Source organism: Cnephaeus nilssonii (genome assembly GCF_951640355.1).
Source record: "Cnephaeus nilssonii genome assembly, chromosome: 1".
NCBI classification, from domain to species: domain Eukaryota; kingdom Metazoa; phylum Chordata; class Mammalia; order Chiroptera; family Vespertilionidae; genus Cnephaeus; species Cnephaeus nilssonii.
Window position 1 is genome coordinate 84,928,182 of NC_137072.1, and position 11,041 is coordinate 84,939,222.

Here is an 11,041-nt window from a genome sequence, read left to right on the forward strand (position 1 = left end):
TGTGGATAGAACACTGGCCAGCGGACTGAAGGGTCCTGGGTTTAATTCTGGTCAAGGGCACAGACCTCGGTTGCAGGCTCAATCCCCGGCCCTGGTTGGGGTGTGTGTGGGAGGCAACCAATCAATGTATCTCTCTCACATCGATATTTCTCTCTCTCTGTCCCTCCCCCTCCCTTTCACTCTCTCTGGAAATCAATGAAAAAATATCTTCCGGTGTGGACTAACAACAAAAAAGTACATGTGACATGTTTACAGGTTTAACATTGCCATGTGGAACTATTTTTGACAAAATGGAAATTTCATTTTGATTAGGACTCAATGAGGTCAAATCTTCAACTTACAATTTTATGTGCCTGTTAATTGGAAGAATTCTCCATAGAGCAGCTTCTGGCTCTATCTCTCTCCATGTTCATAACATAATATAGCCAGTATCCCTCCTCATCATATTATGCGCCAGATGAGTCACAGAGTGGGCACTTGAACTATTCATGGGAGGCCACTGATAACTTAATTAAACAGAGAAGTGACCGATAACGACATCAGTATATCCCGCTAAATCCAAGCTAAATGTGTCTCCAACTCAACTTCCCCTTACCTGGACCTTCAAAGCACGCTGGCCACTCCAGTGCCACCAAACCAGATGGACAATATAAATGGAGAGAAAGTAGTAGTGGAAAGAAAAAGCTATCTTAATTGCAACTAAAATATATAACTTTTGAAAAATTAACAAAAATACAAGTACATGTGAATATGTTGCTAGAGCCTCTCCTAGACCTTGGAAGGGGCCTGTGCAAGAGGGGGCTTTGGACATTAAGATTCATTATTTCCCAGTAAGTCTGCCTCTGCAGGTTCTTACTTACTCCGTGGTATAATTCAAATGCAAAAAGGGAAAAGATTTTTAGAACAATTATAATTTTTAGGCATATTTTTAAAAACATGAATATTGCTATAAATTATTGGAGAATATGGTTAGCAATGTTATAAAGTGTCCTGAATATTTTAAGTTTGATATTTTCATTGTGATGGGGTGAGTCAAGGCAGAAATTTGGGATTCTGAGGAATGAGTTCTTGAGTAGCTAAATTAGTTTAACCAGCATTTTTAAGTTGATAAAAACAATACATCTTATTTGTGCATCCTAAATGTATAATAATGTTTACATGTGACTTACACTTTATTCCATTTAATTAAATAAAATTATTTATGCACTAAGATCATTTCATGCCATAAAAAATGTTAAATATGTTAGCTGTATCCCCTTATCTTCTAATTAAATCTAACAAGTATGTCAGTTGTGTATCATTGTACCCAAAGTTATGCTAGATTGTCTAATTAAGGAAATACATCTTTTTTTATTTATTTAAGATGTTAATGTAACTCATTGTTTGAAAAAAAATCTGTAAGGGCTAGCATTCAATCCAACAAATGCAAATTTAAGTTTCAAGGTCTAACAGGCAGGGATTTTTAAAAATATATATAACATTTTCTCTATCTTTGAGGAGTTTACAGCTTTGATGCCACAATTTGAGAGTAAAACCATATTAAATAAGTGCTCTGTTGTCTTAGTGAAAGGAGTTTTTAGGGGTAAAATAGGCAGGTTTAGGGAATTTTAGGAATTAGGAGGTCTATGGGCTGGGAGGCATAGGTGGTTGGGGACCTGGAGCTGGCAAAAGGCGCCACAGGATAAGGGGAGAGGAAGACACCCATTCACAGAAGATAAGGGGAAAGCCACAGGGAGTGATGAAACAAAAGGGAAAAATGAAACAAAATTCACAGGGGATAGAGAATTCCACCACTGAAGGGGACGGCGGGGGGGGGGGGGGGGCGGGGGGGGGGGAAGAGCGGTCGCCCACGTGGCTTTGAGCTTTGAAGCTGCTATAGTGACCAATCAGAAGGGAAAGAACTGCAGCCTTTATAAACCTTAGGAAAAGGGAGTTTAGTGGGCTACCCCGTCTGGGACCCCCTCCCTATGTGGGAGTCTGTACTTGTTTCCAATTAGTTTCCAGCTTTTCATATACCACCTTTTGTCCATGGCTTCATTCTCCGAATCCACCTGGACAAGAACCCGGGAAAGAAATCACTGTGCCGTGCCAGCACAGCCAAGGGTTCAGCGAGCCTGAGGTGGGGCGGTGAAGGATTGAAGACAGACAAGAGAATAAAGCTGGGTCTCGGTGGATCTCCTGTGCCTGGCTGAGGCCACAGAGAGAGAACCAGATGGCAAGCTGAGCCTTTATTTTATAGCCAGAGGTAAACAAGGTGGTGGTCACCATAGTTACAATGTTCTTGTGAGTTTCACTTGTTTTGGCAGCACTTGCTGCACCTCCCACAGCCCATTAGCTACCTAGATAGGATCTAGGGAGTGTCATAAGGTCAAGCTTATTTATGCTAAGAGGGCTGTGCCCTCTAAGCTGGGACTTGTTTGTGGCTTTGCCAACAGGTCAGTCCAGAGGCTTAACCCTATAGCCGCTCCTTGCAAATCACCTTTGCATCCTGCTCAGAGAAAAACCACGCGTTTCAGTTTGGTTCCACGTTTCATTCGGTATGTGGTAGGTAGGTAGCCATTTAGGGAAGGACAGTGACATGTCCTAGAATGATCAGATAGAGAGCAAATTGAATTTTAATGAATGGAAAAAAGAGAGCTTCCTGGGAGAGTAAATGCTTTCTCATTCACAAGCAGAGCAAGTGATTTTTAAAAGTATTTTGAAATTTGCCATACAGATTGTGGAGTTTGCTGATGCTCGGTTAGGTAGGTTAAAAACCATTCTGTAAGAGGTATTTTGCTTATGTTGAGTTCCAAATCTCCTTTAGAAATCAGAGAACTCAGAATAAGGAAAACCATCTTGGAAAAGAACAACAAAGTTGGTCAAGGTTGTGCGTAAGCCTCCTTAGCCAATTAGATCTTTAACTTCTGCCACTGAGTGTGCATGGCTTGGAGGCAGCGGTATAATTCAGAGAGTTTACTTTGTTGTTCTCTCACCTTTCAGCCAGGAGCTAATTGCTTGGAGGTTCCTTCTGTGATTGCTCCTCAGAGGTGTAGCAAAATATACTTAAAAACAAAATCTTCTCCAACCCAGAGAACTCCACAGAGGTAGTAAAGAGAATAGTTTTGTTACTAAATAAATATTAAACCAGAAGGTGATGTGCATCAGGAGGAATCCATTAAAAGATGGCACAGGCAGGGAAAAAAATGCTCACCCTTTTATATTGCCAAGCATTGACAAACCATTGCATGCAGGTTTCCAGGATTACTGACAGGTCTGCTTTGTTCCTTCCATCTCCTTTGTTTATGTTTCAGAAGACACAAGCAGGCATCCTCAAACTAATTTAAATTTCCTGAAGTGATCTGTTGTGAGATCAGAGAAATTCCCAGCAGAAAGGGTGACAGGCAACAGTCCTGCCTGCTGGGAATTTCTGCAAGTTCATGTCACAGTCACGGCCATCTTGGACTTCAAGTCTGACTTGCTCATCCTGGTCAACTTATTGGAAATCTTGTTCAAGGGCTAAACATCCCATGATATGCATTTACATTTATACATTAAAAAGAATCTTCCAATTGGAATTGCCTCTGGACATACAAGCTACATGTGGGACAGGTTGTTTCTACGTAATCATTTGCAACGCAGTTTACCTGTGAACCTCGAGCATCAGAATCCCACCCCCTCCATGTGTGAGGCTAAAATGCAAATTCCTTGACCTCACTCCAGACATACTGAGTTAGAAGTTGGTGGAAAGAGATGGTGCCCAGGGATCTGCAAGTTTCATAGATTCTCCAGATGATTCTTAGAACTCAGGTTTGAAAACCACCATGCTAACGAGTTGGGAATAATTCCTCTCTAATTATCCTGCTGGAAGCGTAAAGTCGGGGTAGGTCAACACAACTTAGTGGGGCGATTCTGACATCATTATGCTGAAAACAAAATGTGCTTCACCAAATCATTTGCCTCACAGTAGAGAATCCTTACAGTAACTGCATTTGAATATCTCCTCCTTAATTTCTGTTCTTGAATTCATTTTTGAATTATTGTGCAAAGTCAAGTGATTTGTGGTATTTCTGCTTATATTAAGTTGCTATTTAATTAAAAGGAATAAAGTCATTTGATTCCCTTTTTAATGTTCCAAAAGTACATACTAGCTTAATAATTTAATTTAGTGTCAAATCGAGACACAGTATATAATAATTTCCCTGATTACAAACTACTGTCTCCCCCGCCAAAAAACAAGAAAAAAAAAAAAAGAAACCCCTCACACTATAAATATTTTAAAAATCTTTTATTTGATGGTCATTGTTCATATATCCCTTTAATACATTTTAATCTATTAAATTATCAATATATTTTTATTGTAGTAAATACACATAATCATTTTAAGTGTACAATTCAGTAGTGTTAAATATATTCACTTTATTGAGCAACCAATCTCCAGAACCTTTTCATCTTCCCAAACTAAAACTTTGTCCCTATTAAACAACAATTCTCCATTTCTCCCGCCCCCAGGCACTGGCAACCACCATTCTGTACCTATGAATTTGACTACTCTAGATACCTCATATAAGTAGATTCATAGAGTACTTTTCTTTTTGTGACTGGCTTATTTCATTTAGCATATTGTCCTCAAGGTTTTTCCGTGTAGTAGCATGTGTCAGAATTTCCTTTTCTTTAAGGAAGTGAATACTATTCCATTATATGTATATATACCACACTTTATTTATCCATTGATGCATCTATGAATACTTTGATTGCTTCTATATATTTACTATTGTGAATAAAGCTGCTATGAACATGGCCATGACACCCTGCATTCACTTTTTTTTTTAATGTGTACCCAGAAATGGGATTGTTGGATCATATGGTAATTCTATTTTTAAAATTTTGAGGAACCACAATTCTGTTTTCCATACTGGCTGTACCATTTTACATTCCCACCAATATTGCACAAGGGTTCCAGTTTCTCTACAACCTTACCCACACTTGTTATTTTCAAAGATCACCAATATTTTGATTTATTCTTTTTAGGGATCTTCACCAGCAACATGTTTTGTTGAGATAAGAATGCTGGAACAAGGTGACGTTTTTGTAAGTTTTTTTTAGTTTATTACAATTCATTTACATTTTAAATTTCGAGGTTTATTTAAATGCATACATAGAATTACACAGAATTCATGTTTTCTTGATCACACATGGTCTATAATATAGCCAATCATGATTTACATTGAACTAAAACTAAAAGCAGACATTTATATAGTGATTTATATAGTCATTTACGGTTTATGACAGATCTTCATGTTTCCTTATTATATTCTCATACTGATTCTCTACAGCTATAGCCTTCCTCAAATGTAAATCTGACTCCTTTACTCTAATTTAAGGGGTTTTAATAATTTTCCAATGTGCATAGAATAAAATTAAAACTCCTCATAATGGCAAACCATCTGCTCTGTCCTCATCTTATTGCATCCTCCTCCTACCCTACATCTCAGCCAACTCAAATTGCATGTAATTTGCTGACGACCACACCATATTGGTCCTTTGGGTATTTATTCATGTGGTTGCCTCTGGCTGGAACACCCTTCCCAACATCACATCCCAGGTTCATCGGGAAAAATTGCTCATGCTTTACCAAGACTTAGCTCAAGTGTCACCTTTTCCATAATGCCTGTCCTCTCTCTCCCATGGTCTCTGTGAGGTGCCCTTCCCTTCTACCTCTCACCAAGTGGAGGTGATCTTTCCTTTCTGCCCACTGCAGCCAGGGCAGGTTTTCTTTACAGCTCCCCCACATTTTCCTACATTGCTTTACATTCAGGTCTGTCTCTCTTTCTGGACTGTGGGCTCCTTGAGGGCAGACTCTGAGTCTAGTTTAACTAACATGTCTCCAGTGACTGGCGCTTAGTAGGTGCTTAATAAACATATATTGAATAGATAATTTAATAAATGGATGGTTGAATGTGTAGATGGATGAATGGATGGTGGGTGAGTTGTTGGTTGAATGGCATAGGAGAGATATTATTAGTCCTACAAGATTAAAACTGATTAAATAAACTGCCCAAGATTATACCACAGTCATTTGAGGGCTGAAAAACCAAATTCAGATCTTCTAACCTAATGCTTTTTTTCCTCTATATGGTATTACCTTTTAAATTTAAAATTATAATATTAAAAACACTGCATAAGAGGACAATAATACATTTACTGGTATTTAAGTGATTGTTTTTAAATAGGTGGATAAACCTAATCTGATTCCTTCAACACATTTAATTAGGTTTCTGTTTTCTGATGTTCCTGCCTTATCTCACTTATGAAAGGTTTCATTAAAATTAAATCAAGGCTCCATATCATTTTGTTAATAAAGTCTTAATATAAATAGCCAAGAAGTTAAAAACATTTGCAAATTTTTCCTTTAAAATGTATCTCGCAATGATTTTTTTCATCCCATGTTTCCCATGGGCATCCCCGTAGTAATGAAAATAGCATGGACATTTGACCCAGAGACATTGGCTTGCATTGGCTTTTTGGGACTGGCATGCCCTCGTTATGTGACCCTATCCAAGTCACCTCAGTTTTCTTACCTACAAAATGAAAATAATTATATCCACTTCATAGCCTTGTTGTGAGGATTAAGTAGGAGAATATATGCCCAGTGCCTGGTACATATTAGTTATGCAAAACATGTCAGTTCCCTCCTAACATGAAATCAGTTCATTAAAAAAATAGATTTTTGTGTGTTTTTTTTGTTGTTGTTTTTTAGAATGCAATTAGATAAATTCAAAAAGCAGGTCTTCTGTTCCAAAGAAGACTAAGGTTTCTTGAAGGCAAAGATCACATCTTATTTATCTTTCTCACTGTCTCACACACATTTTAAATAAATATTTCCTGATTGTTAATCATTTCCATCAGACATGTGTTTTTTGTTGTTGTTTTTTGCTTGTTTTAATCCTCAACCCAGGATATTTTTCCATTGATTTTTTTTTTTTTTTTTTAGAGAGAGAGTGGAGGAGAGAGGGAAAGACAGAGAGAAATATTGATGTGAAAGAAACACATTGATTGGTTGCCTCCTGCAGGAGCCCCTACCAGGGCCCGAATGGGGAGGAGCCTGCAACCAAGGTACATATCCTTGACAGAAATTGAACCCGGGACCTTTTGGTCCACAGGTCAACGCTCTATCCACTGAGTCAAAACTGCTAGGGCTATAATACATTTTTTAAAATTGTTTTAGACAGAGGAAGAGGGGGGGGGGGGAGAGACAGACAGAGAGAGAGACACACACACAGAGAGAGAGAGAGAGAGAGAGAGAGAGAAACATCAATTTGCTGTTCCACTTAATATTTTTAATTGGTTTTTAGAGAGAGAGGAAGGGAGAAGGAAAGAGTGAAAGTGAAACATCGATTGGCTGCCGGGGATCAAGCCCGCAACGGGGGCATGTGCTCTGACTGGGAATTGAACCAGCAACCTTTCGATGCATGGGATGACAACCAACCAATGGAACTACTCCGGCCAGGGCTGTTGTCCCACTTATTTATGCATTCATTGGTTGCTTATTGTAGGTGCCCTGATGGGAGGTCAAACCCACAACCTTGGCATAGCGGGATGGTGCTCTAACCAACTGAGCTACCCTGCCAGGGCCTGCAGTACTTTTCAGTAACTTTTATGGATTATCACTTATTATATACCTCAAAAGAAAAAATGCCTTCATTTGTAGCACTTCGGTGGTCACCAGTAAAGGAAGATGACTGATTATGGCCTTTGCAAGTTGTCACTGTGCAATGTCTTTATGGATGGGCTCAGGGGGAGAATCAGAAGGAAAGCTCATTTGGCCTCACATTATCTGGCTTTTTACACTGACTCCATTCTTGACGAGCTCTGGTGGAATGAGGCTTAAGATTACATTGCAGTCTTCTCAGAACTTGCTATTAGAAGTCTAATATATATTGTATTTAATTTTTTTTGTTTTGCAAATATGTAATTAAAACAATAATTTTCAATGAATATTTACACGTTCCCTCATAGCCTAGGCAACTATTAATTTGCTCTCTTGAACAAAAACTATTCTGTCCTACATGTCCCAGCTCAAGTCCCACTATCCCTCAAAGTACTAATCATTCATTTTTGCCATTGGGAAAATTTCTTAAAGCTTAACAAAAATAGATTATGTGCCTTTGATATGTTTAAGTTTTAATTGGTGGTGTGGCACATTCCTTATGAATATATGATTCTCAGCTTCATATTTATTTTAGAATCCTGTAAACACAATTTAGAATCCCATTTTATTTGACTCCTGAGAACCATGTGTAGGTCCCCTGCTACAGAAGAATTAACAAAAACACACACCCATGTTTCTGACTTGACGCTTCTTGTCTCTTGCTTAATTTAACTGATAAAGAGGTATTTATCATTTGTAGTGACTGAGGCTCTCTTACAATTTTAGGGGTTGGCAGAAGCATTGGACAATTCCTGTGACCTTCATGTGTACCTGGTAAGAGCACGGCCTTTTTCCAGAGTGGTCCCTGAATCATTCTTAGCAAAGTCATATGCTTTGTCCATTCGGTGGGGAGCTCACAGACAAAACGGTTTCCAGCAGCGTTCCACAAGGTGGAAATCCAGAGAGGACCATGTCCTCATGAGAATTAAAAAACTTCAGGTTAGGAACTATTGAAACAATTTAAATAGAATTAAATTTTTAAAATTTGTATTGTAATTTTATTTGGTCTCATTGGTTGTTTTTGTTTTCAAGAGCAAATACATTTTTTTTTTCATCTGCCGTTCTCCACGTCCGGATTTATGCCATGTGAACAGAAATCTTTAAAAGACTTGGGCTTTTCTCTCACTTTTTGAGATTCACAAAAGTTTTGAAATAATATAAAGTAACAGTATTTACTCAAGGAGGTGTTGAAACTCACATAACCAGAGCCTGGCCTGTAGACGCCACGCAGAATTAGCCTGCGGAGCTGTGTGCTTGAGGCCAGCCTCTGCCTTCCCGAGCAGGCAGTTGCAATGGAGACATTTGTATTGGAGCAGTGGAACAACTTTGGAAACAAAGTCACTAACATAATAAGAGACTGCCCTTCAGGCATATCCAACTTGGAATGTCCTGTTTTCCTGTTTAAAATCCTGGAGGCTTCTAATTCACTCCCACCCTGGAAGTATTTAAAAGGCCCAAATGTCTGCTACATTGGCGTGGGGCAATAGCAATTTTAAAAAGAACCCAAACTGCAAAACCAAAAGAAATAACCCTGCTGAACCTTGGGAGAGACAGAAATTTGGAACAATTGAAGAGAGAATGAAGTCTCGTGTGAGAAAGGGATCAGTCTCTTGTTCACAACTCTGTCCCTGGCACAGAGGGACCCATGTAAAACATAGAGGTGTACAGTAGAGGTCAGAGGCAGAGCACCTGACCCAGTAGAAGGAGAGGAAGGTCTGGACTAGGACCAGAAGAGAGGCACAGAACAGTGTGTTACTTCTGAGGGAGAGTAACAGTTAACAGCAGACTCACATTCCATGCTACCTGAAAATTGTTATATAACTACCTATCTTATACATAAACTATGCATAGCTTATCCCATTAGGGTTTATATTTTCTTAACTAACTCTTTATAGCCTTAATGCAGAGTCCCCTAGGGTTTTGGTAAGGAGGGATGTCAGGATTACATGGACCCAAATGGCTTTCCCAGTTGCCATCCTGGTCCCCAGGTTGGGTAGACCAGGCGTCCTCAAACTACGGCCCCATGCGGGTGTTTTTGCTGTTTTGTTTTTTTACTTCAAAATAAGATATGTGCAGTGTGCATAGGAATTTGTTCATAGTTATTTTAAAACTATAGTCCAGCCCTCCAACGGTCTGAGGGACAGTGAACTGGCCCCCTGTTTAAAAAGTTTGAGGACCCCTGGGGTAGACAGTCAGCAGCTCTTCAAGTGCACAGCACATCCCTGGTGATTGATTAGGTCCTTGGGTGGGGTTGAGTGGCACGTTAACTCTTTCAAATCCATGTTTGACCCTCAACTACATTTCCTTCGTGAATTAAACAACTTAAAACAAGTAAATATGTTTATTCTCTCTTCTAGATTAGTGAAGGAGTGGAGTGCATTTTTATTCCCAAAAGCTTGTTTCTAGCAGAAGCCAGCCCTGAATTCAGGAGAACTGCTGTAGGGCTGGTGTGTGCATACCCCACAGAGGAGGACATTAGGGAGTACCTGGTGGAGCGACACGCGTGGAATGAGTACAAGGCCAGACTCTTGGCTCAGCAGCTGAAGACAGGAAGCTGACCCCTTGGCTCAGCTCATTTTTGTTTTCATAATGAAAAATCGTAAAAGAGATGGAAAAACACAACTGGAAGGTAATTTTAATATGCGCTTAGAAGTGCCTCTGCAGAGGTCAGGGCCTCGGAATTTCTTTATTGCTTAAATAAATGATGCCGCACCCTAACTTGCTCACAGCTCCAACTGGTAACTTCCTCATACTGGAAAACATAATAGAAACTTGATAAGATATACTGCTGTTTGTCACTGAAAAGTGTGTTTAAGATTTAGTTAGTAAAGTGGTATCATTTCACAATATGACTATGCTGAAAATTTACTTTCATTCTCCAAGGCCTAAATTCTGAACCTTATTAAAACGTCAAGTGTTATTTGTGCTTTGCTTTTATTCTATAGCCACAATGATTTAATTTTATTTCATTTTTAAGTGACCCAACATGTTATCAATGGTGATCTGTGAATGATGCTGTTTTTTTTGTGTGTTTAAACTCTTCTTCTTTGGGTGTTTTTTAATTACAAAAATAGTCTTAAAAATTCTAGTTCTGCCTAGGTAATGTTTCTGTGAGATGAAATTTGCAGATTTTGAAAGAATAACACAATAAATAAAGAGGGGGATGCTCTTAAGGAGAGCTTCATCCTATCTAATAAAAGAGTAATATGCAAATTAACCATCACTCCAACACACAAGGTGGCTGCTCCCATGTGGTCAAAGATGGCTGCCCCCATGTGGACACAAGATGGCCATCAGGGGAGGGCAGTTGGGAGAAACTCGGCCTGCAAAGGGAGGTCAGTTGGGGGCGAT

The 11,041-nt window shown here is 39.2% G+C and overlaps 1 protein-coding gene across 2 annotated transcripts in view; it reads left to right on the top strand.

Annotated features, from left to right (window-relative positions):
* The window catches only part of LOC307103251 (cyclic nucleotide-binding domain-containing protein 2-like), a 75,878-nt gene extending 65,178 nt beyond the window's left edge, over positions 1-10,700 (top strand). Inside the window, exons 12-14 of one of the 2 annotated variants that reach the window (XM_079777422.1) lie at positions 5,011-5,070; positions 8,417-8,464; positions 10,048-10,700. In XM_079777422.1, the coding sequence (XP_079633548.1) occupies positions 5,011-5,070; positions 8,417-8,464; positions 10,048-10,248 (309 nt within the window). In that variant the 3' untranslated portion in view covers positions 10,249-10,700. Of the gene's footprint in view, positions 1-5,010; positions 5,071-8,416; positions 8,465-10,047 lie in introns of those variants that run through there. The other variant, XM_079777423.1, reaches the window with a different exon arrangement.
* Positions 10,701-11,041: the final 341 nt, after the last annotated feature.